This window comes from Canis lupus, chromosome 6 (genome assembly GCF_048164855.1).
Source record: "Canis lupus baileyi chromosome 6, mCanLup2.hap1, whole genome shotgun sequence".
In the NCBI taxonomy this organism is placed as follows: domain Eukaryota; kingdom Metazoa; phylum Chordata; class Mammalia; order Carnivora; family Canidae; genus Canis; species Canis lupus.
This window is the reverse complement of record NC_132843.1, coordinates 53,781,485-53,804,338: the sequence shown is the minus strand read 5'-3', so window position 1 is coordinate 53,804,338 and position 22,854 is coordinate 53,781,485. Positions and strand designations below refer to the sequence as shown.

Genomic DNA, 22,854 nt, shown 5'->3' with positions numbered 1-22,854 from the left:
AATCACAGTGCTAAATATATTACTTCATTTAGTTTATTACTGTATGCTAGAATTTTAGAAACTAAGTAGAATGTTAAATACATTAATATAATATAATATAATATAATATAATATAATATAATATATAGCTTCTTTTGTGTCTGATGACATGAAACAGAGCTGTCTCTTTCTACCAATCTGGTTTAAAAATCAGTGATTATCATTGATAATGAGTTGGTGAAAAAAAAGATTTTACTTATTCAATTTGTTAATAAGTTTACCTTAGATTCAATCACAAACATACATATACATGCTAATAAACACACACAGATATTTTAAGGATGATCTGGCTAAGTCCCATTCAGAAAAATCAAGTGCCATTTAAGTCACCGTGCTCTCTAGTCCTTTGCTACTCATTTTGAAAAGAAGATTTATTTATTTATTTTTGAGAGAGAGAGAGAGAGAATCCTCAAGCAGACTCTCTGCTGAGCATGGAGCCTGACATAGGGCTTAATCTCAGGACCTGAAGATCATGACCTGAGCCAAAATCAAGAGTCAGATACTTAATGGACTGAGTCAACCAGGCATCCCGCCCATTTTATTTTGCATTATTAGTGAAGATGATGGGAGGGGACATACGTATGTCTATTTATTACATAAGACTATGTACACAGAAATTGTAAGTAACATTCTATCAAATTTAATGAAAATTAATATAGTCTATTTAATCTGTTAACAATCTAATTGGTTTTATTTAATGACTCATGAATTGGGCAGCATCCCATCTAGCAAATAGAAAAGAGCTCTGAGGAGCTGTACAAAATGATTTTATAGAAGGGGATGGGAAAAGGGTTTCTAGCAGACAGTCAATTGTTTCAGACGAGGTCAACTTCCTATGGGGGAGGGAAGGGGTCTATAAAGTGGATTACTAGTGTTGACTAGGTAATTCCAGATTGAATGATTAAAAGTTACACTCTATCATTCCTATTGTTTCCATTTACATCCTAGTATCATACTAAACAAAATACACAAACATGTTTGCATGCACATATGCACACGCACACAGAGAATATTACTTTGGAGTCATATGCAGTTTGAACCTCTTTTGGCTACTAGAATCAATTTTATATATCCTGAAAACAAATTGAGATAGATTGGTTTACATTTTTCTCCTCAAACCACTGGTATTTCACTCATTCATGTCTAATCTTCTTTTTTTTTTTTATCATCACTCCAGTTTATTTTTTATTTTTTTTCATGTCTAATCTTCTTTACAGTGTTCTCTTTCTCCAATTAGACAAATTGAGTTAGAATATTTATCTTCCTTTTATTAGATACAAACTTAGTATAAATATCATAAGTGTCAATATTTTTACTATTTTCTTTCCTAAAGGAATATTGAAACTGTTGAGACTTTTCAGGATTTATTTTTAGCTCATTGATGAAATTCTGACATTTTATTGGTGGACAGCCAAGAAATATAAGCAGTATTGCATAATTCTCTGCTTATGTCTTCCAAAGTAAGTATCCATTATATTTTAAAAATAGCTTTTTTGAGGTACAATTGACATGTAGTAAGGTATATAAATTTAAGTGTACAATTAGGCAAGTTTTGGAATATGCAAACCTCTGTGAAATCATCACCACAATTCACATAACAAATGTATGCATCACCCCTCAGAATTTCCTCTACAATTGCTAATTCCTCCCACCTACATTTCCCTAGCTCCCAGCTTCCCACCATCCCTAGAAAAGTACTGATTTGATGTCTTGCACTCTAGATTGATTTGAATCTTCCAAAATCTTATATAATTAGAATCATACAGTATGTATTTTTGTATGGCCTTTTTCACTTAGTATGATTATTTTGACATTGATTTACATTGCTATGGGTGACAATAGGTCATTCATTTTTATTGCTGAGTAGTATTGCATTGTGTGAATGTTCCATGCTTTATCCATTAACATTTTTAAAAAGGTTTATTTATTTATTTTAGAGAGAGAGAGAGAGAGAGAGAGAGAGAATGCACGCAAGAGGAGGGGCAGAGGGAGAGGGACACAAGCAGACTCCCCACTGAGCGGGGAGCCCAATATAGAGGCTTGATCCCAGGATCCTGAGATCATGATCTGAGCCAAATTCAAGTACTTTGCTCAAAAAACTGAGCCACCCAGGTGCCCCTATTCATTAACATTTTGATTGCATTAAGCTTGTGTATAGTTTTTGGATGTTACAAATTGCTGTTAATATTTCTGTACTAGGTTTTGCAGAGACATATATTTTTATTTTTTATCGGTTAATGAATATCTGAGAGTTGAATGATTAGGTCATATGGCAGGTATATGTTTAATTTCTAAAAGACTGCTACACTATTTTCTAAAGTGGTTATACACCATTTCACATTTCCATTAGCAGCATGTGAACTCTAATTACTTTCTTGGTAAAACTTGTTATGGTCAGGGTAGCTATGTATTAACATTTAATTTTGCATTTCTTAATGACCTGATGTTTAATATCTTTTCATATTATTATTTACCATCTATACGTATTCTTTGGTTAAGCATCTGTTTAAGTCCTACCATTTTTAAGTTGGATTGTGTATCTTATTACTGAATTTTGGGCTTTCTTTATATATTCTGAATACACATCTTCTGTGAGATGTATTACTTGCAGATGTTTTCTCCCTATCAGTAGTCTGTCTTTTCATTCTCTTAACATTGTCTTTTCAAGAGTGGAAGTTCTTAATTTCTATAAAGTCTAATTCATAAATTTTTTTTTGGTTTGTGCATTTGATATTATATCTAAGACATCTTTGCCTAGCGGAAAGACTTTCTTTTATGTTTTATTCTAGAAGTTTTATACTTTTTGGTTTCACATTTAGTTCTATAATCCATTTTGAGTTAACTCTTATATATGGTGCAAAGTATTAATTGAATTTTTAAAATATCATATAAGTATCCAATTGTTCTAGTATGGTTTGTCGAAAAGACTATTTTATCTCCACTGAATTCCTTTAGGAAAGTGAATGAATTGCTTAAAAAACGCATACTGCCAAAAGTCTCTTAAGAAACTCCTCTTAAGAAGTACATAACCTGAGTAGTCTACATCTATTAAAAAAACTTGAATTTGTAGTTTAAAATCTTTTCCACAAAGAACTTCAGGCCAAGATGGTTTCACTGGTGAATTCCACCAAACATTTAAGAAAACAATAATGCTAATTATAGACAAAATCTTCCAGAAAATTTAAGAGGGCAGAATACTCTCTGACTCATTCTACGGGACGATTGTTACACTGATACCAAAAACCAAGCCAAAATATAACAAAAAATAAAATACAGATCAATATCCATCATAAAAATAAGTGTAAAAATCCTTAACAAATGTTAAATATAATCCTATAATCCATTATAATCCTATAATCCATGTATAAAATGGATAGTATATCACGAACAAGTGGAGTTTATTTCAGCAATGCAAGTTTGGGTTAATAGTCAATGTAGTTCACCATATTTTAAACAAAACCATATGATCATCTCAATAGATGCAAAAAACACATCTGACAAAAGCCATCCTGCATTACTGATAAAAACTGCTAGTTAACTAGAAATGGAAGGAAACTTCCTCAATTGAATAAAGGGTATTTATGAAATATCTATAGCTAACATCATACTTACTGGTAAAAGACTCAATGCTTTATTCCTAAGATCAGAAACAAGGCAAGGATGTTTGATATCACTACTTCTTTTTTTTTTTTCCTTTCCTTTCTTTTTTTCTATATATTTTTTGTTGAAGTTTGATTTGCCAACATATAGTATAACACCCAGTGCTCATCCCATCAAGTGCCCCCCTCAGTGCCCATCACCCAGTCACCCCTACCCCTGCCTGCCTCCCCTTCCACTACCCCTTGTTCATTTCCCAGAGTTAGGGGTGTCTCATGTTTTGTCACCCTCTCTAATTTTTCCCACTCATTTCCCATCCTTTCCCCTATAATCCCTTTCACTATTTCTTATATTCCCTGTATGAGTGAAACCATATAATGATTGTCCTTCTCTGATTGACTTACTTCTTACTCAGCATAATACCCTCCAGTTCCATCCATGTTGAAGCAAATGGAGGGTATTCATCCTCTCTAATGGTGCATTTATATTCCGTTGTATATATATACTACATCTTCTTTATCCATGCATCTTTTGATGGACACTGGGGCTCCTTCCACAGTTTGGCTATTGTGGACATTGCTGCTAGAAACATCGGGGTGCAGGTGTTCCAGTGTTTCACTGCATTTGTATCTTTGGGGTAAATCCCCAGCAGTGCAATTGCTGGGTCGTAGGGTAGCTCTATTTTTAATTCTTTGAGGAACCTCCACACAGTTTTTCAGAGTGGCTGCACCAGTTCACATTCCCACCAACAGTGCAAGAGGGTTCCCCTTTCTCCACATCCTCTCCAACATTTGTTGTTTCCAGTCTTGTTAATTTTCAACATTCTCACTGGGGTGAGGTGGTATCTCATTGTGGTTTTGATTTGTATTTCCCTGGTGGCAAGTAATGCGGAGCATTTTCTCATGTGTTTGTTGGCCATGTGTATATTTTCTTTGGTGAAATATCTGCTCATGTCTTTTGCCCATTTCATGATTTGATTGTATGTTTCTTGAGTGTTGAGTTTAAGAAGTTCTTTATACATCTTGGATACTAGCCCTTAATCTGATAGGTCATTTGCAAATATCTTCTCCCATTCTGTAGGTTGTCTTTTAGTTTTGTTGACTGTTTCTTTTGCTGTGCAGAGGCTTTTTATCTTGTTTAAGTTCCAATACTTCATTTTTGCTTTTGTTTCCCTTGCCTTCAAAGATGTATCTTGCAAGAAGTTGCTGTGGCCAAGTTCAAAAAGGGTGTTGCCTGTGTTCTCCTCTAGGATTTTGATGTATTCTTGTCTCACATTTAGATCTTTCATCCATTTTGAGTTTATCTTTGTGTATAGTATAAGAGAATGGTCTAGTTTCATTCTTCTGCACGTGGCTGTCCAATTTTCCCAGCACCACTTATTGAAGAGACTGTCCTTTTTCCAGTGGATAGTCTTTCCTGCTTCGTCTAATATTAGTTGACCATAGAGTTGAGGGCCCATTTCTGGATTCTCTATTCTGTTTCATTGATCTATGTGTCTGTTTTTGTGCCAGTACCACACTGTCTTGATGATCACAGCTTTGTAGTACAACTTGAAATCTGCCATTGTGATACCCCCGGCATTAATTTTCCTTTTCAATATTCCCTTGGCTATTTGGGGTCTGATGTCACCACTTCTATCCAACATTATACTGGAATTTAAATGCAATAAGGTAAGAAAAAGAGATAAAAGAAATCCAGATAGAAATTGGAGAAGTAAAGCTATCTTTATTTTTAGACCACATGATTATTTATGTAGAAAGTATTGTGGAATCTACAAAAAAGTTACTAGGATAAATAATTGAACTTCCTTGTATAAGCAGTAAACAATAGGAAATTTAATAATGTTATATACCATTTATAATAACATCCAAAAATATGAAATAGGATAAATCTGACATAAGATGGATAAGAACTATACACACAAAAAAGCTATAAAACATTGCTGAGATCTAAATAAAAGAAGAGATAAACCACGTCATGGGTAGGAAGATTCAACATTGTTGTGACATCATTTCTCCCCATGATAAAATATCCTTAAGAAATTTATTCAATTTTGCTCATTCTGAAAATCTATACTCGCTCCCCTTCACCTGCCTTCTTCCTTATCTCAAGTACCTCCAAACTTGACAATTCAGCATATGATTAAATCTCTAGGCTAAACTTTGAGACCTGAAGGACATTCTCATTAATATAATGTAAGCCAAATAACAAGCAAAAGCACTGGGAATGAAAGCATTTTGAGCAAAGTATAAAAGTGTTGGGGTCTCTGAGCTTCACTGACAGCTCTCGTCCTGGTTGGCTTTACTGTCCTGTCCCATTGGGTCAGGATGGCATTTCTGGCCCCATCCCACTTCCCTGGTCCCATCAGTCGAAACTGGTAAGGGCTGCAAGGACCGAAGAACACCTCCAGGGCCAGCTGGGGATCAGTCAGGAAGAGCCATGGTATGTTAGGCTTGGCTCCTATGAAGGAGCTCAGCTCATCCATGTATGTGATATAATCTGTCTGCAAAGTCTGGCTCTGGCCAAACCTGAGGGAAAAAAAGAACACATTGGAATGAGTATCACAGTTGTAAACCAAGCACTGATTGGTTACTTTCTACCTCAGAAAAGTCATATGTTAGTCAGCAACTCCAAGACTGTCCCACTTCTCTTTTCCACAACATTGACTTTATCGTTTGTTCTTTGGCTATAGATGAGTTGGTTTTTTTTTTTTCTCCTTCTTAATCTCCAAGTTTGATGTTATTTTGGCCTTTTGTCTCTGACCTGGAGTGTACTGCCCCCAGTGTGTCAAGGTGACTGATTAACTGAAATTAACTATTTAACATATGGTTATTCTTTATATGACATTGCTTAGGATCTGCCCCAGTGTTAGATTTTGGAGCATAGTCTCATTTAATTTTAGGAACCCTGAAGAGCAGGCTACCATTTGAGAAATGAGGTAGACTTTGGGGCTTCTCTTTCTTCTTCTTATTCTTACTGGCCTGTAATATAAAGAGCAGTAAGTAGAGTGAGCTGTGTGAATTGCTGGAACATTGGAGTACCCACTTCACAGAGTTGTCCTGTGAACTGGATGAAACTCAGGGGAGGTTTTGTTGAATCTGAAGGTTCCAAGTCTTCTCTTCTCTAGACCCTTCACCAGCAACTACCTGGCAGCACTCAATGAATGATGTGTTAAGAGGAAGAAACTTCCTATACAGCCACCTATTCATCTGAGTGGGATTCATTATCTAGTTATTCTTTCAATAGATTTTAATATATAACTTGAAAAGGATTTACTTATATAAAAGTAATTAAGATAAAAAGTTACACTTACATATCTGGTGTCTAGCCACTTAAATGACTTTCTACAAATCTTATCTATGGTGTACTTGAGGACACATGTTTGAATGAGTCAGAAATGAACATGCTTTTAGGAGAAAATACTAGGGAAAGTGAAATCAGTTTAGTTCTTCATTTGGTTTTCTTGTAACAGTGTTGCTACTGCTCAATTCCTGGCTAGTTGACTTGCTGGCAGACATGTGGCTGATGGAAAGGACTTCTTAGAGACATTTGAGCTGGATAATTCTTTGTTTAGGCCTGTCCTCTGCATTGTAGTATGTTTAGCAATATCTTTAGTTTCTACATATTAGATGTCAATAGTATCCCCTCTACACTTGGGACAATCAAAAATATCTCTGGGCTTTGCTAAATGTCCTCTAGGGGACAAAATCACTCCCATTTGAGAAACTGTACCCTAGAGTGTAATGTGCTCTATACTACAAGTGATGTGTTATGACTGTTATTTTCAATATACTGCTTGATCATAGCAAGTGTTCCAAAAATATGAACTTTGACTACTAAAAATATTTTAATATATATAAATGTTTTCCTACATATAAGGGAAAACTTAGGTTTTGTTTCATTAGTAAGTACAATCTCTTACCATTTGAGTTTCTTTCCCATTTTCTCATCAATATCATCCATCATTTCACTTGTAGTTGGCAAGGTACATGAGTCTAGAAAAGGAATGAAGGCAAGAAATATTAAAAAAATTAAAGTCAGAAATATAATGATAAATGATGAATTTTTCTTAGTATTTATGAACCATGTCCCTGAAAGATTTTTTTTGGTCAAGAAGAGCTGCCTTTTATATCTTTAGTATAACCATTTACAGAAATAAGGACTTGAGAAGTCAATGAACCCTCCTCTATGAATGGCAAAGCTGGCTTGCAATGAGATAGTGACAGCAGAGAAGTTTGTAGCTTCAGATCCCCCAATCTCATATTTCTGTGACATCATGGGGAGCCTAATCCTCAACGTGCCTTAGATACACCTCATAAGTATAGTAGCTTAACAGTTTATTCATATTTCTTATTTGCATCCCCTTATTAAGAATTCTTTCAAGAATTAATATGGTAAAATAGTTCATTCTAAGGTACATGGAAATTAAAAAGTAACAATGGAAGAGAACATGGGTTTTCCAGCATCAGCCAGCAGCTAGAGGGGATATCAAAGGGAATCAGAAAATTTTTAGTGTTTTACAATACCTTATCAGTGGAGGGGGCACCTGATTGCTAATTGTAGCCCTTTTGCCTTTGGAGCAGTGGCAGAAAGCTATTATGACATTCACAGTGCCAAACACTTCCTAGTTATTGGTAGCATCTTAACCTGCCCTTGTAGTACCCTGTGGTCAGTTGTTTGCTAGAATTTTTGTTTACTTTGTTTGATGTTGTGTCCCAAGAGTCAAGATGGAGTGTGGTACGTAGTAGTGCTCAGTAAGTATTTGCTGAGTGACTAAATGATACCTTTTGTTCCGTGTCAATTTCTTGGGTTTATGAACTGTAGCAATTTTTTTGTAAAACCTCAGGTGCTTGGCACTGTTGTGCCTTTAAGGGAAAAACACAATAGAAGTATTTTACAGAAAGCACCCTTATAAAAGTTTTCACAGCAGGGTTTATTTAAATAATGATCTTTTGCGGTACATTTGAAATACCTTATTTATCCAAGACATTTTTAGAAAACATATAGTCTATGATTATAGCATTTTCTTCATTACCTACAGTCTAAGTTTTTATGGGCAGTATGTTAGATGAAGTATACCTATGTTGGCCAAGGTTTTTGAACCCTTGAATATAAAGGCGCTGTAAGTAATAATGATGATCAATATGATTGATGTAAATTAAATCAATATATTTGAGACACTGCCTTTCTTCATGTAATCCTCATAGTCTTGATTTCCTCACAAAAGCACATTTGCAGTCCCTGGAGACCATGGGGTCTGGAGTGGAGGGAGGAGGAGAAGATTTTGAATAGAGTAGAAGCAGCCTGACATTGCTATTCTACAGTTTGACACCAGTAATGTCTCTAGCATTGCCCGCAACATCCACCACCGCCCTTCTAACCTTCACAATGTACTTGACAGTGCCTTTGCCTACTTCTGTCTTTTTCTTTGTTTAAAGCCTTGCAAAGTCCGTCCAATTTCCCTATGAGAAGTCTAAGCTCTTTCACACAGCTCTTAAGGCCCTCCATGCTGTAGTCCCTTTCTTTATTTCTTGCCACCCCTTGCCTCTGTCTTATATTCCTTTACAGAACACCCTAAGACTTCTTCTATTTTTAACAATTCCTCTGGCTCTATTTTAAACTGTGTAAAGTCAAGGAGTGTGTCTTGTTCCCTTTATATTCCTAGCACCTCACACAGTACTTGGCATACAGTAGGTGCTCAATAAATGTTCATTGACTAAATAGATGAAAGACAGAATGGCCCACCTACTTGCAAACACTTTAGCAGCCCAACGAGCCTGCAGGTCAGCTGTGGGGATGGCAGCCCCAAGGGATTGGACAAGGCCAATCACAGCCAAGGTTGGCTTCTCTATTAGTGGGGGGAAGATGCCTTTAAACAAGGTGACTTCACTGTTTCTGCTTTTGATGATGGAGTCATCAAGGAAGGGGTAGGCGTAATCATAGCCCGTTGCAAAGATGATGGAGTCGATGGCCTCAAACATGGTACCATCCTCAAATACAGCTGAGGTCTCTGTAAACTCCTTCACACTGGGCTTGATGGACACAGTGCCACACAGGATGCGGGATGGGAGCTCATCATTGAACACAGGCTCTTTCCTCAGGGGACTGTTCAGAAACAAGAGACAAAGGCTCTTGTAACATACCTCAATTTCAAGAAATATCTGCAATTGTTCATAACACTGGAATCAAATTTGAGGAGTTAAACATTAGCATGAGGACGACTGAGCTCTTCTTTTGTGGCAGTTTTTTTTTTTTTTTCATATTGCTTGCCACCATCCTTTGGAATTTATGTTTGGCCTTTGAAGCTTGAAGATTCCCTTAGGGGTACTTACACTATTTGGAGATTCACCAAATAGATGAAAATAAACTAATTCCTAGACATAATCAGTAGTTCAGAGAGCAGAATCTGGAACCAGATGTCCCAAGTTGATAATCTACCTCTGTCTCTCACTAGTGGATGCTTCTCTGTATTTGGCTCTTTGTGTGTAAAATGGGAATAGCAATAGACTCTACCTCACATGGTTGTTGTGGGAATTAAATGAACATTACCTGTAAAGCACTTAAAACAGTGCTTGCCACATGCAAGCATCATCATTAAAAGTGAACTATTATTATAAACGAGGTCTTCTACGAGAAAAATCTAATTTGGGGAGTTGTTTTATTACCATATTTGGTTTCCCTTTTTTGGTTGCCAAATTCTAGGAATGATGTGTTTTGTGATGACATTCTTCATTTTGACTTGTTTCCTTTCAGGGATTTTGGAATGTGCTCCATGCATCTCAAATACTCAGGAAGTTTATGATTCTTAGAATCTGTCTATATCTTCCACATCATTCTCTATGTCTATAATTCTGCAACATCTTTCATTTTCTAAGGTGACAAAAAGTAAGTCACAGTAAAACTTATTTTTCTCTCCCTGACCCCCACTAAAGGGAGGAGTAAGAAGGTGTCATCAATATCTTGGGTAGTTGGAACCTTTTCTAAGAGGGAGCTTCATTCTTGGAATGAATGGATTTCCAAATCTATTCAATTGTCTAAAGGGTAAAACCAGAATATGATTTGCAGTTACTCTTATGAGGCAAAAAGTCTTAAACAGCTCAGGCTTTAGAGCTTCTGTTACATTAAACATAATTTTAAATGCATGAAATCAACATTTTTTTTTTCTTTAGGGATGTAGTAGTCTGCCCAACTAGGTAAGATAAATGCTGTGGAATGAGGGTCTGGCTCCTAAATCTGGGATTTGCTATTCTAATTTACAGCTTCTTCTTACTTTTCCTTACATGATTCTCTAAACACAATGAAACATTTTTTTTAAGATTTTATTTTTAAGTAACCTCTAACCAACATGGGGCTTGAACTCACAACACTGAGATCAAGAGTCACATGCTGCTCCTACAATGAAACATTTTTGTTAGCATGGGCCAAGATGAAATTTCTTAGTGAATCCTTCCTTGTCTTACCCACTTCAATATTTTTCTATTAATATACTGATTCTTCTCCCTAGAATGCCTTTCTTCCCCCCCGCCCCTTTTTTAAGAGAGAGCGAGAGAGCACTTGAGTAGCATGGCGTACAGAAGGAGAGAGAGAGAGAGAGAGAGAGAGAGAGAGAGAATCCATGCCTAGCATGGAGCCTGAGATAGGGCTTGATCTCACCACCCTAAGACCATGACCTAAACTGAAATCAAGAGTCAGATGCTTAACTGGATAAACCACCCAGGCACCCCTAGAATGCCTTTCTACTTAGTAGGTATTGCTACTTAGTAGGTATTGAGTTCTGTCTCTATAGAGAAGTATATTAACAAATTTTAATTTTACAGGCTCCATCAGTTTTTTTTTTTTGAGATTTTATTTATTCTTGAGAGAGAGAGAGAGAGAGAGAGAGAGAGAGAGAGAGAGGCAGAGACACAGGCTGACAGAGAAGCAGGCTCCATGCATGGAGCCTGACATGGGACTCGATCCCGGGGTCTCCAGGATTACGCCCTGGGCTGAAGGAGACGCCAAACCGCTGAACCACCTGGCTGCCCCAGGCTACATCAGTTTTGTGAATCTTCATTGTTTTATACATTCCATGTGTCCCCAGACTCTATGATTGAGGAGGTGTGCACTTTCATTTTGAGATTTTCTTTCTGAGGCATGTTAATTAATACTATTTTGTTAATTGCTCCTTAGAAGCCTATTAGAGGGACGCCTGGGTGGCTCAGCATTAAACATCTGCCTTCGGCTCAGGGAGTGACCCTGAAGTCCCAGGTTTGAGTCCCAGATTGGGCTCCCTGCATGGAGCCTGCTTCTTCCTCTGCCTATGTCTCTGCCTCTCTCTCTCTTTCTCTGTCTCTGTGTCTCTCATGCATAAATAAATAAAATCTTTAAAAAAAGAAGCCTATTAAAAATTTTGAGTAATCTCAAATTTTATATCTTATTAATAATTTAATAATTATCTTAATATAAGAACCAATATTTGTAAAGCTTTATAGTTTACAAAATGCCTTATATATTTTTTATATTACTGGATATCACAGTAGTCTTAAAGAATAGATATTATTATTGCTATCCCCATTCACCCTTAGCAAGGATGAGATATTCCTCAAAAAGACAATACATGAATTGGCTCAGCTCTCAAAATTCTATGCTATAGCTTATAGCTACCATAAATGAGTCTTGCATAGCAGGGGGATCTAGCTGCTTGCTTCTTTACCACTTTGCATTTTCTCATACACCTTTGCCCACTAGAGTCATTTCAGTAAGATTTTCACACATACATGATCTCCAGGTATACTGTGTCATTTTTTAAAAAGTAGATTCTGATTCTATACTGTATCATCTATGCAGTCCTCTGTTTATTCTCAATAACCTCAGTGAGATGACTAAAGTTAGACCTAGAGAGAAAAATTTCAACTTAAACTAGTGTCCCACTTTTCTGGATAATAGGAGTTACTTGTCGTACCCATTTAAAGGCATCAGGCCGTAGTTCTCATGCTTAAACCATGTGTTCATCTTCTTGACATATAACCAGTCAGAGACAAATGAAGGAAGTATATTTTGGAGAAAGGATGCAAAGCGGGTCACATATACCATGTCCCAAGGATAACCATCATTCCAAACCCGGCTCATGACCCAGGAACCACTTCTGCTGCTGATAATGACCTGGTGGGGAAGGCAACATGGATTTCAATATCACTCTGTAAGAAAGAAGCAGATATAACAAAAATGGACATTTTCTCTGGACATCTCCATACATTTCCCTCAATATCCAGGAAGAAGCATTTTTGATGAGTTGGTTCAAGATGGAAAGTCCATGATTGGAACTAGGTAGAGGCAGAACTACTCTGTTTCTCTACCCCAGAGGGCTAGTGCATAGCTGTTGAAATAATGAGAACCTGACATCTTGGAACAAGAAGGCTGTGTATTCAATTGTGGTAGGTTCAGTCTTCACAGAGTCATAGACATAGATGGTAGGACTGGTAGGGACCAGCCAGTCCAGAGCCTCAGTGGTGGTGGGTGGTGGTAGTTGCTGGGTTAAGTGGGGATATTTAGCTAAATTTCTCCTGGAAATTAGATTGAGAAGATGCCAAAGAGTTAATTCTGTTCTCTGCCTGAAGTTTCCTCTTCCAGTCCTTCTTATACCACCACTCCATGACCTCTGCTAGGCATCCAAACCATGGCAGCTGTCTCAGTCCTGAGAGAAGCCCAGGTACTTATCTATTTTTTATTGCCACTTTTGTGATAACCTAGGGGAGTTTGACTTCAAAAAATTCATTAGGTTTTATTTACATCCATTTAAGAATTTGTTTATTGAGCACATATTTCCTTGGGAGTAAGTTGAGTTTTTCAAGGATTATTGGTCATGGATGATTAAGCTTGGAGTCCTTTGGGCAGTCTTCCTTGACTTTATTCAGGCTAAGTTAGGTTCTTTTTTCATGGTGCTGCCACTGCTACACCTAATATCATTGAAGTTTTATTACTTCCTTTCATGAAGGTGTGTACTTGTCATCTCACCTCCACCCACTGACTGCTCCTGGAAGTCTAGAAGTAGTCTGAGTTATTTCTGTGTTTATTTTTAGTCTGACATCGTTCTGGCATATAACATGTGCCCAGTGGTTATTAAGCACTGGCTATTGAATAGATAAATGATAGCAAGAACCAAATCTTACATGTCTTCAGACCTTCAGAATGATAAGCACTATACCTTTTACAGGGTAGGTGATAAGAAATAGTGTTAAATAAAGGTGGATCCTGACTAACAACAGTTTGTTTAGAGGTGATCAGAAAATAAAATTAAAATAAAAAAGGCACTCATATATACATATATACACATGTACACTTATCTCTGATTCTAGCAGAACATACTTCCTTACTAGCCTGAACCACATTACCTTCACATGCAGAATGTCTCAAATCCTTCTTGATTCAAAGGGCATATGCAACAGGTGGAACCCTTGTAGTATGACATGGCAAACATGAGCCTCAGTGCCTAAGCTGTTGATTTAATAACACAGCTCTATCCTAGGTTTGTTTCATAAGGTATACCTGTGTAGCCAGACGACTGAGCTCAACAGCGATGTCAGATCCTGAATTCCCCAGGCCGATCACAAGGACCCTCTTCCCCCTGAAGGCTTCTGGGTCTTTATAGTCCCTGCTATGGAGGTACTGACCTTGAAACTGGTGTAGGCCTATGGAACATGAGGAGTGGTTTGAGTTGATTTTCAGAAGAAATGATGAAGATTCACTGTTTTCATTTTTTAAAAATTCCTATTATCAGTCTTAATTTTTTAAAAAAAGTTTCCCAGTGGAAATGCACTTATCCTTTTAGTGTTTTTTTGACTCTAAACACCCAAATAAGAACTTACAATGCCTTAGAAAATCTATAGTATGGGAACTTATATTTTGATAGTAATAATAGCTAATATTTATTGAGTACTTAATGTGGGCTAGGACCTCTGCTAAAGAATTTACATGTTTAACCATTTAATCTTGGTAACATCTCTGAACGGCAGATACTAGTATCTCTATTTTAAAAGACAAGGAAATTGAGACAAAGAAATTAAGTGACTTGTCTAAGGTTACATGATAAGGAACGAGTGGAATAAGAGGTTGAATCCAAGTGTTCTAAGGCTACATTCAGAATAAATATACTGACTCTTAACCTTTATGCTTTCAATCATCTATTCTTCCTGAATCTTCTTACTCTTTTAATTATCATGGCCTATGAACAACACACATGGAGATGAGAACTCTAATATTTTTGCATGGAGATGAGAACTCTAATATTTTACAGTGAACATGTGTTCTGGTTGCAAGGAAAGAAGGAAGGAAAAAAAAGGAAGGTTGCTTATCTATTGTATTTATTTGATATTTAGCGCTTTAGTATAGTAATGGAGTATGCCACTATACACACACAGACACACACACATATACACACACAGAAATTTCTAAAGTTAATTTGCAAAATGTGGCTATAGATGGCATTTACAACCCTTCCTCTCTATCCTCTACCTGTCTTCATCTGATCTCTGACTTGCAGGTCTTCCATTCTTTTAGCATAAGGGTTCAGAAGGTCAGTTATTACTATATTTCATATATCAGACTCCAATATTTTGTTTTGAAATCTTAAGAATAACTATTATGCACAAACTATGGAAAGACCTAGTTCAACTGTTGATATTTGTGTATAAGGCCCCAGACTATTATATGTTTTCCAAACTTACCAGGAAAAGAATCAGTTGGTAGATTGGGGTATACATGATGTCCTGAACAAATCATTACAGCATCAAAAATAGCAGATTCCTGTTTCCCATCCTTTTCTGAGACAACTTCCCATTGTCCAGTGACTAAGAAGCTGGGACATTTCTTTATACTAGAAACCAGGGTCTTAAAGAAAACCAGAAAGAAATTCTTTCTATTTACAATTCTATTGGTTTTAATTCTCTCTCAGTGTTTTCATAGAGGAAATAATTGTCATGAGATCACCTGATCATTGAGAAATATATGGGAAGACAGTGATTCTTCAAATCTCCCAAGGAAAATTACTCAGTGGGGCATATTTACTTTTTTGACATCTAATTAGTAGATTTGGGATAAACTGAATATTCTTGTGAAAGATGCCATGTCATTTGCTTATTGCCACCCTCAACTGACATTCATAGCTTCTTTCTGACTTCATTTTCTATCATTTCCATAAATATGAAAATGTCTCAGGGTTCAATCCTTATTTTTCCTTTGTGATGTACAGATACTCTCCCTTGGAAATATTAGCCACTTCCATAGTATGATTATTATGTAAATATATATTAAATTAAATTAAATGTAATAAATAAAAAATAAATGAAAATTTATTAAATATAATCACAATTCATAATTTTATTATCTTTCTTTATATATATATGCTTTGCATTTAACAGTAATGAATTGAGGTTAAGAATTCTAAACAAATAGAAATTATTGTTATTTACAGAGCCAATGTATCTCTGTTATAACTGCTAAGTCTCCTAATCTAAGGAACTAAGTAGGTGAAAGATGAGAGCAATGACTACTAATCATCCATTTAAATTTTTACTCTCCTCATAACGGCAGAACATCTAAAGAACTTCTTGGCATTGAACCCAAGAAGTCTAAATATGGACTAGAGAATTTAGTATTGTTTTGAAAACATGACAGTATGAGGGTGGAATGTACACTTTGATGGTATAGGCTTCTCTTGTATTTTCTATTGTATTCTAAAAGCTCTCAAAAACTAGTGGAGAGCATATTTAGGGGAAAAAATAATTCACAAATACTTTATAATTCAAACCAACATTTGATTGGCAAGCTAACCAAACATTTGGCTCTTATTTCTATACCAGAATACTATACTCTTGCTTCCTCCTCAACCGATAAACATACTGATATCAACAGCACCAGTTACAGGGCCTTTACCTCAAACTGTATATATCTTAAAAGATTCTTCTTTTGAGCAAATATTCTTATGTATTCCTGGAGTTTGCTGTGGTGCATATAGTTGGGATAATCATCGGGATAAGGGAAGTCTGGAAAGCACATCATCTCTTTGGAAGAGTTGGTGAATACAGACTGGTAAATGCTGGCTCTGCCTTCTTCTGCACGGTCCTAGAAAGAATAATAAAGCTTAAAGAGGAAGCCAAGAATGATGTTCCTTTAAGTGAATATTCAATTTTAAGTTGACTGAAACCTTTTTAATGTGTAAAAAAAGAAGATATGAAAACAATTCATAGCTCTCTGTGAGATGTGGGAAAGAAAGTCCTTTGCATAGCACCTGGCACAGAGCTGGGGCCCTATCCGTTAGTTCTCTTACTCGAATTCCCCTTGTGGGTTAGCTCTGTGTTGGTAGTCCATAGAGTTTTCTTTCTTTTTCCAAACACAGCAACTGGTCCTGATGTCATGTTCATGTTAAAAAAACACGACTAGATGGTCTAAAGGAGGTGGCAAGTTTTACTCTACTTGGCTATATGGAATTCAGTGAACAGTTCACTACCAACAGAACCTTCTCTTGAAGTGGCGGGTATATTTATTTGGCATAATCAGACTCAGCTGAGGGCCCTTTTAGATCACAGATTCCTGAGTCCCACAGCCAGAGTTTCTGATTCAGTGTGTCTTGGGTGGGGCCCGAGAATCTGCATTTCCCATGGTTCCAGGCAGTGCTGATGCTGCTGGTACAGGAACCAAGCCTTGAGAGCCACTGCTCTATTATAAATGAACTCTGTGCTTGAGGAGTTCTCTATTCACCAATTAGGGTGCTCACCCCTCACCAGAGACACACGGGAAAGCAGAAACCTCAGAACTTGTATGAAATCTTGTCACTTGATTATGAAGCCACTGTGTCATTGAAAAGTGTCTTCTTTTTGAGAAGTAGTTGAAGGCTAAGTGAAAAACAAACATTTCCTCTGTGCTGTAAGGACAGGATAAAAGTTCACACAATGTGCTGCCTTGAAAATACATTAAAAAAACTGGCAGCCCCTGCTTCCCTCAAACTCAAAGGAGCTTCCATGAAATGTGGGAAAGGGATGGAGGGACATGTTCCTGCTGGATTCAAGGCATCTCTCTCCCTCCAGCCCCATACCAATCTCTGGAAAGGAATGAAAGGCTTGTGTCTGGGGTCGGGGCAGGGGCTGCCTGAGGCCTCAGTGTTTGGCATCAGATTGAAACTAAAAAACTTCCTCTACTCATGGTTGCTGTATTTCTCATAAATAGCCAGGCTCAGAGATTTTTTTTTAACTTTCTTAAGCCTAACTTTGAGATTTCTGCTAAGATCAGAAAAAAAATTTCTGACAGCTCGTGGCTGGCAGATTTTCAGGCTTGAGTCTTTCCCATTCACCCACAGTTGTACCTTTTGTTGCTGGGTGAGAATAAGTGGGGAGGAGGTTTCTCAGTTGTTCACTGAAGGGAGGGAGGGCTGAGACTCAGGCAGGGGTCTGGTTAAAAGAATTTAAGATTGCTCTGGGGAACAGAAAAGCTAAGACCTTGGATTACTTCCATTATGACTGAATCTCTGCTCTTTCGCCTCTTGACCCCAGCCAATCATAACAGGAGGAGGAAGAGTATGTACCCTACGGCTCCTTGGAATTTTTCCTAAAGGACTGTTCTACAAACAAAGGAAAACAGATGTATTATATAACCACGGACAATTGTTCCCGAGAGCTCATATTTTCAATATCAGCATGTGGTGTGGTTTGAGTGGGAAGGAGGAAGTTAAGCCTCTGGCTGACGGAGCTTGCCCTAGACCCAGAGATCCAAGCAGCCATGGTCACATTATCATGGCCTGTCTTGGGTTATAACCATGTCCATGTCTCATCTTCCCCACTAGAACATAAGCAACCGGAGGGGGAGGTCAGAGGCTAATTCAAGAATGCTGTGCATGCATGCCAGCAGTCTGCCTTGATCTTCTTTCAGATTCTATCTCTGCTTTTCAATCCCATTTCTACTTGCCCAAATATACCTCCAAGGGCCAGCTCAAAAGTTGCCCTCTATGTCATGCCTTTCCTTGCCTCTTTCTTACCAACCGGAAGTCACCCCTAACTCTACCAAGCTCTGATCATCTCTACTGCCCTAATCTCATATTCATTTATAGTTATTCCAAGACTTGTTTTATCTGATTTTAAAATGCTGGCTGCCTGCCGTACCTCTTGTCTGCAGTTATGCCTAACATTGTACCCTATACATAGTGTACTCCGAATGTATTTGTTGAATGAATATATGAATGAGTGAGTGGAACAAAAGTCCAGATAGTTCTGGTTCCATTGTATCCCCTTTTGTATTGCAGCAGCATCAAAGTCTTTTGAGGACATGAGGCCTTAATATTAGAGTATATAAAAGTTAAAACATGCTCACATTCAGCCTGCTGGTGTTTAAACCTCATTTGGTTTCTATTTTGCAGAAAAAGCACATGGTGAAAAGTTCAGAATTATCAGGTTTCTCTCTTTCAGAATACCTTCTGCCTAACAGGACTTGCAAGATAAAAACTTATGTAACACATTTTTCAAAAATCCATTTCTGAGAAGGGTTTGTATATACCAAGCAACTTTTCCTGGAAAAGAAGAAAGGGGTACAGTGTATGGAGGGGACTGAAATTTAGACTATTTTTATGTGTTTACATACCCATGGGGCCGTGAAGTATATAATTCTGCTTTAACAGTGACCTTATAGGAGTGAGATACCCTGTCTTGTGGATAACCCAGAGTCTGACTTTGCATTTTACTGATCTGTCATCTGTTGCTTCCTTAAATAAAATTTGTGATCTGGCTGCATTGGTTACCTTACAGATCCCTGGATATACTATATTCACTGCATCCTCTGTGCGTTTCATGCTGGTCACTCTTACCTAGAAACCTCTCCCACCTGGTACTGGCACATTGTTAGTGACTGCCCGTCTATGGGATACCATTCAAGACTACAGTGGGAATGGCACTCTCTGGAGTTCTGTCGTGTAATGTCCTATACTTTCCTTGTCTGAGAACATCCTTCAAGTCTCAGCTAAGTGCTCTCCTTGCAGGAAATTTCCCTTGACCTGCTAATATTTCAGTAGTGCCCCACCCCACTCCTGCTCTCCCTCTTTTAAATCTCAAGACACTTGTTCCTTAAGTTGACAATCACCAAGCGCTATCTCATTGTTGCAATTTTATAACCTCTTATTTGAAATTCTTAGAGCCAGAGATATTTTGGAATTTGTAGATTTTTGAATATTTCTCCATAACTTCCAGTGAGATCTGGGACAGCACCTTATAATTAAATGCAAGAAAATTTCTGCAGTGAAACACAAAATGGGACAAATAAAGATTATAACTAGCTTAATGTCAAATTCAACTCATGTTTCCTGATCATATGACTTCAGGAAAGATTTTGCCATCAAACGAATTTTTGCCTATTTTCCATCAAAAGATCGTGGACCTATGTTATAGTTTACTTCACCAAATGGATTGGAAACTATTTACATAGAGTAATTATGTCACGTGTTTTTCATCTCAGTACCTGGCACAAAACTCTGCCAAAATAGATGTTTAAGCAGCATTTAATTGTTGCTGATGAGTCATAGAGAGCCAATTCATGATTTAGGTTAAGGTGGCTACATCTCCCTGAACAAATGTATATAATGAAAATTGAAACCTTAAAAAAAAACAACCTCCCCCAACACTCTTGATTATTTCCTAATGGAAATGATCTTATATCTCATATGATACATTCAGGATTATAGGACCTCTCACTTAAAAAAAAAGTCTTGAGATGAATACAAATATTCCTAAATTAGCACTGATATATTCTATTAGAGCAATGTGTTGTTGTGGGTTGGGCAAGCACTGAGACCAAGACAGAATTTGGTTACAAGGCAAATGGTGTGGATATGATGTCTTCATGTCAAATATGTATCATCTACATCCAATCACAATGGTTGGGAAAGTCAAGACAGAAAGAATAGAAGTTTCCCCAACCTGGCTTTCTAAATTTAAAAATTGTTTTTATGATAATATTTCCTAATTATATCATCTATCCAACAATAAGGCTGAATGGCAAAGACAGTCATTTTTTCTCTCTGGTTTTGGAACTTGCAGAGTATTTGATAACCACACACACAACACACATGATCATTATTTATCATAACTTTGCAATGTCTTTGCAATACACATCAGTTAATTATAACATCATATCCCATTACAACTGGAAGGCATATTAGAGGAAACCTAATCTCCAACCTTGACATTTGACAAATGAGTATTCAAGGTCCAGAAGGAAAAAAGTGACTTGCCTAAAATTAAACTTTCCAGAAAACCAAAGGTTGGACTATAACTCACACCTTCTGACCTTGGTCTAATTTTCTTTCTTTCTTTCTTTCTTTCTTTCTTTCTTTCTTTCTTTCTTTCTTTCTTTCTTTCTTTCTTTCTTTCTTTCTTTCTTTCTTCTTTCTTTCTTTCTTTTTTCTTTCTTTCTTTCTTCCCCCACCCCCCTTCTATGTTCCTAGGTTTTCTGCACAATGGGGAACAGAGATAGAATCTTTTTAGTTACATGGAGGAGGCAGTGGTACGTTTTTGTTTTTATTATAAATTACTGACATTGGGATCCTTTACAGCCTCGAGATCTGGGCTCTGTTACACAAGTAACAATGTTTTATGAGCTAGCATGAAATAGTTTTGAGTGAATGGACATTAGCATGATGGGAGAGGTAAAATTTTACTTTCTAGATCTGGAACTTTTGTGACCTACCTCTGAAGTCTGAATAGAACTGATCAGGTTTGATTTACAGAGGACCCATTTCCCTTCTATTGGTATCCCAGTGATATCCCACTCACCGAGAATTTCCACAGGCCTCCGACATCATTGCTTCTCTCAAAGCAGGTGGGCTCCAGCCCCTCTTCCAGGCAGCACCGGATGGAAGCCAATCCACTGACGCCAGCCCCAACAATGGCCACTCTCTTCCCCATGGTTCCCAGGATGGAGTGTCTGGAGAGAGCTTCTTCAGAAAAATGTCCCTGAATACTTGGAATTTTTCAGTAGGAAGAACCAGCCAAGGTTTTTGTGTCAGGATCCTTACCTTAACACAAGAAGACATAGATGCACATTAACAAGTTATGCTCATTTTTTGAACCACTTTTGCTATATACTAAGATGCAAAATCTGGTTTCTTCTCCTGATTATTCAAATGCCCCAAATAGCAGAGTCAGTGAGTGTTGGAGCAGGAAGGACCTTGAAGTTCACCAATCTAATGCTCTCAATCACAAATATAGCAATAGTCATGCCAAGAAGATTAGAAATTACTTCTTTGACATCTCACAGCTAACAAGTAAAGTTGGAACTAGAACTCAAGGCTTCTAAGCAAAATTCACTGTTCCAAATCACTCCTACTCACTTTGAATGCTTGGCTCTAAGGGGTCTTAGTCTTAATGAGCTGCCTTCTTTTCCCCACAGAACCCAGCAGTTCTTTAAATGTAGAAGAAGATGGTGTTTAACAATGTCTTTTGATGTAAAAATTGAGGAAAGGGGAGGAGTTATTAGTCTTAAAGTAAAAATTCCTTTTCCCTTGTATTTATCACGATGTAGAGCCGTGGTAAAACCTGGAAGAGAAGGACTGAATGTGGTAGGGATAGCAAAACAGGGGAGGGGATGGGGAAGCAGAGGAAGAAAGGGACAGGGGAAGGGCAAGAATGAGGTCCCTGGTCCTAGTTTCAAAACATAAAAGTAATTGATACTGTTCACCGAAGCTGTAAGGTGAAACTTCTGGAAGATTAAAGGAACAATGGTTCTTTTATTTATTTTTGCTTTGGAAGTATAGAATATATAAACAAAGGCTGTGCACCTGGGCTGTTTGTTAGGCTAATAGTGAAAAAACCCATCAATTTTCTGGAAATGTAGGAGGGCATGACATCAGGAGCTGAGCTAACACTTGGAGATGTTGGGTTTGTAAAGCTAGTGAACTCAAAGGACAGAATTGTGAAGCCACTGAATCTTGTCTCCAGCTCCCTCCTACTTCTTCCCACCTTTCCTGCTTCTCCTTCTCCCCCTTCTTTTCTCATACCCTTCCTTTCATTTCTCTGAGTGCTTACCACATGACATTTGTTATAGTAGTCTCTTAGGAATTCAAGATTAAAAGACCCAGTGCTTTCCATCCAGAAGCAGACAGTCTAATGGAGATAGATGATTGATGTTGCAGTGAAAGTTTGATTCAGTGAGTGCAGCACTCAGGCGGGAACCTGAGTCCACCTAAGAGAAGAATAGGAGAGGCTT

General features: G+C 37.4%; 1 protein-coding gene and 1 long non-coding RNA gene across 5 annotated transcripts in view; one reads left to right on the top strand and one right to left on the bottom strand.

The window, feature by feature from the left end:
• The window catches only part of LOC140635651 (uncharacterized), a 106,949-nt gene that overhangs the window by 2,716 nt on the left and 81,379 nt on the right, over nt 1-22,854 (top strand). For both annotated transcript variants that reach the window (XR_012033008.1, XR_012033007.1), the window contains exon 2: nt 1,373-1,499. This is a non-coding gene — a long non-coding RNA (uncharacterized lncRNA). The remainder of the gene's footprint in view (nt 1-1,372; nt 1,500-22,854) is intronic.
• On the bottom strand, nt 5,362-22,084 carry LOC140634727 (putative dimethylaniline monooxygenase [N-oxide-forming] 6). Of its 3 annotated transcripts, none has more exons than XM_072828481.1 (9): nt 21,980-22,084; nt 21,423-21,664; nt 16,546-16,734; nt 15,339-15,501; nt 14,161-14,303; nt 12,578-12,777; nt 9,386-9,741; nt 7,559-7,631; nt 5,362-6,164 (listed from the first exon to the last, which is right to left on the bottom strand). In XM_072828481.1, exons 2-9 carry the CDS (start codon nt 21,552-21,554, stop codon nt 5,822-5,824), a joined length of 1,599 nt encoding a protein of 532 aa, XP_072684582.1. In that variant the 5' UTR covers nt 21,555-21,664; nt 21,980-22,084; the 3' UTR covers nt 5,362-5,821. The 3 variants fall into 3 exon arrangements, with proteins under 3 accessions (XP_072684582.1, XP_072684581.1, XP_072684583.1); XM_072828480.1 differs by having other exon boundaries at nt 21,423-21,573; nt 21,665-22,058; XM_072828482.1 differs by having other exon boundaries at nt 21,423-22,058.

Excerpts from the sequence above, each read along its gene's own strand:
- LOC140634727 (XM_072828481.1), bottom strand. The coding sequence starts at position 21,554 with ATGGGGAAGAGAGTGGCCATTGTTGGGGCTGGCGTCAGTGGATTGGCT. Across the intron at positions 15,502-16,545 it reads TAAGATATATACAGTTTGAG|ACCCTGGTTTCTAGTATAAA; the intron begins GTAAAGGCCCTG and ends GTTTTCTTTAAG. Across the intron at positions 12,778-14,160 it reads TCAGTCGTCTGGCTACACAG|GTCATTATCAGCAGCAGAAG; the intron begins GTATACCTTATG and ends CTTCCCCACCAG.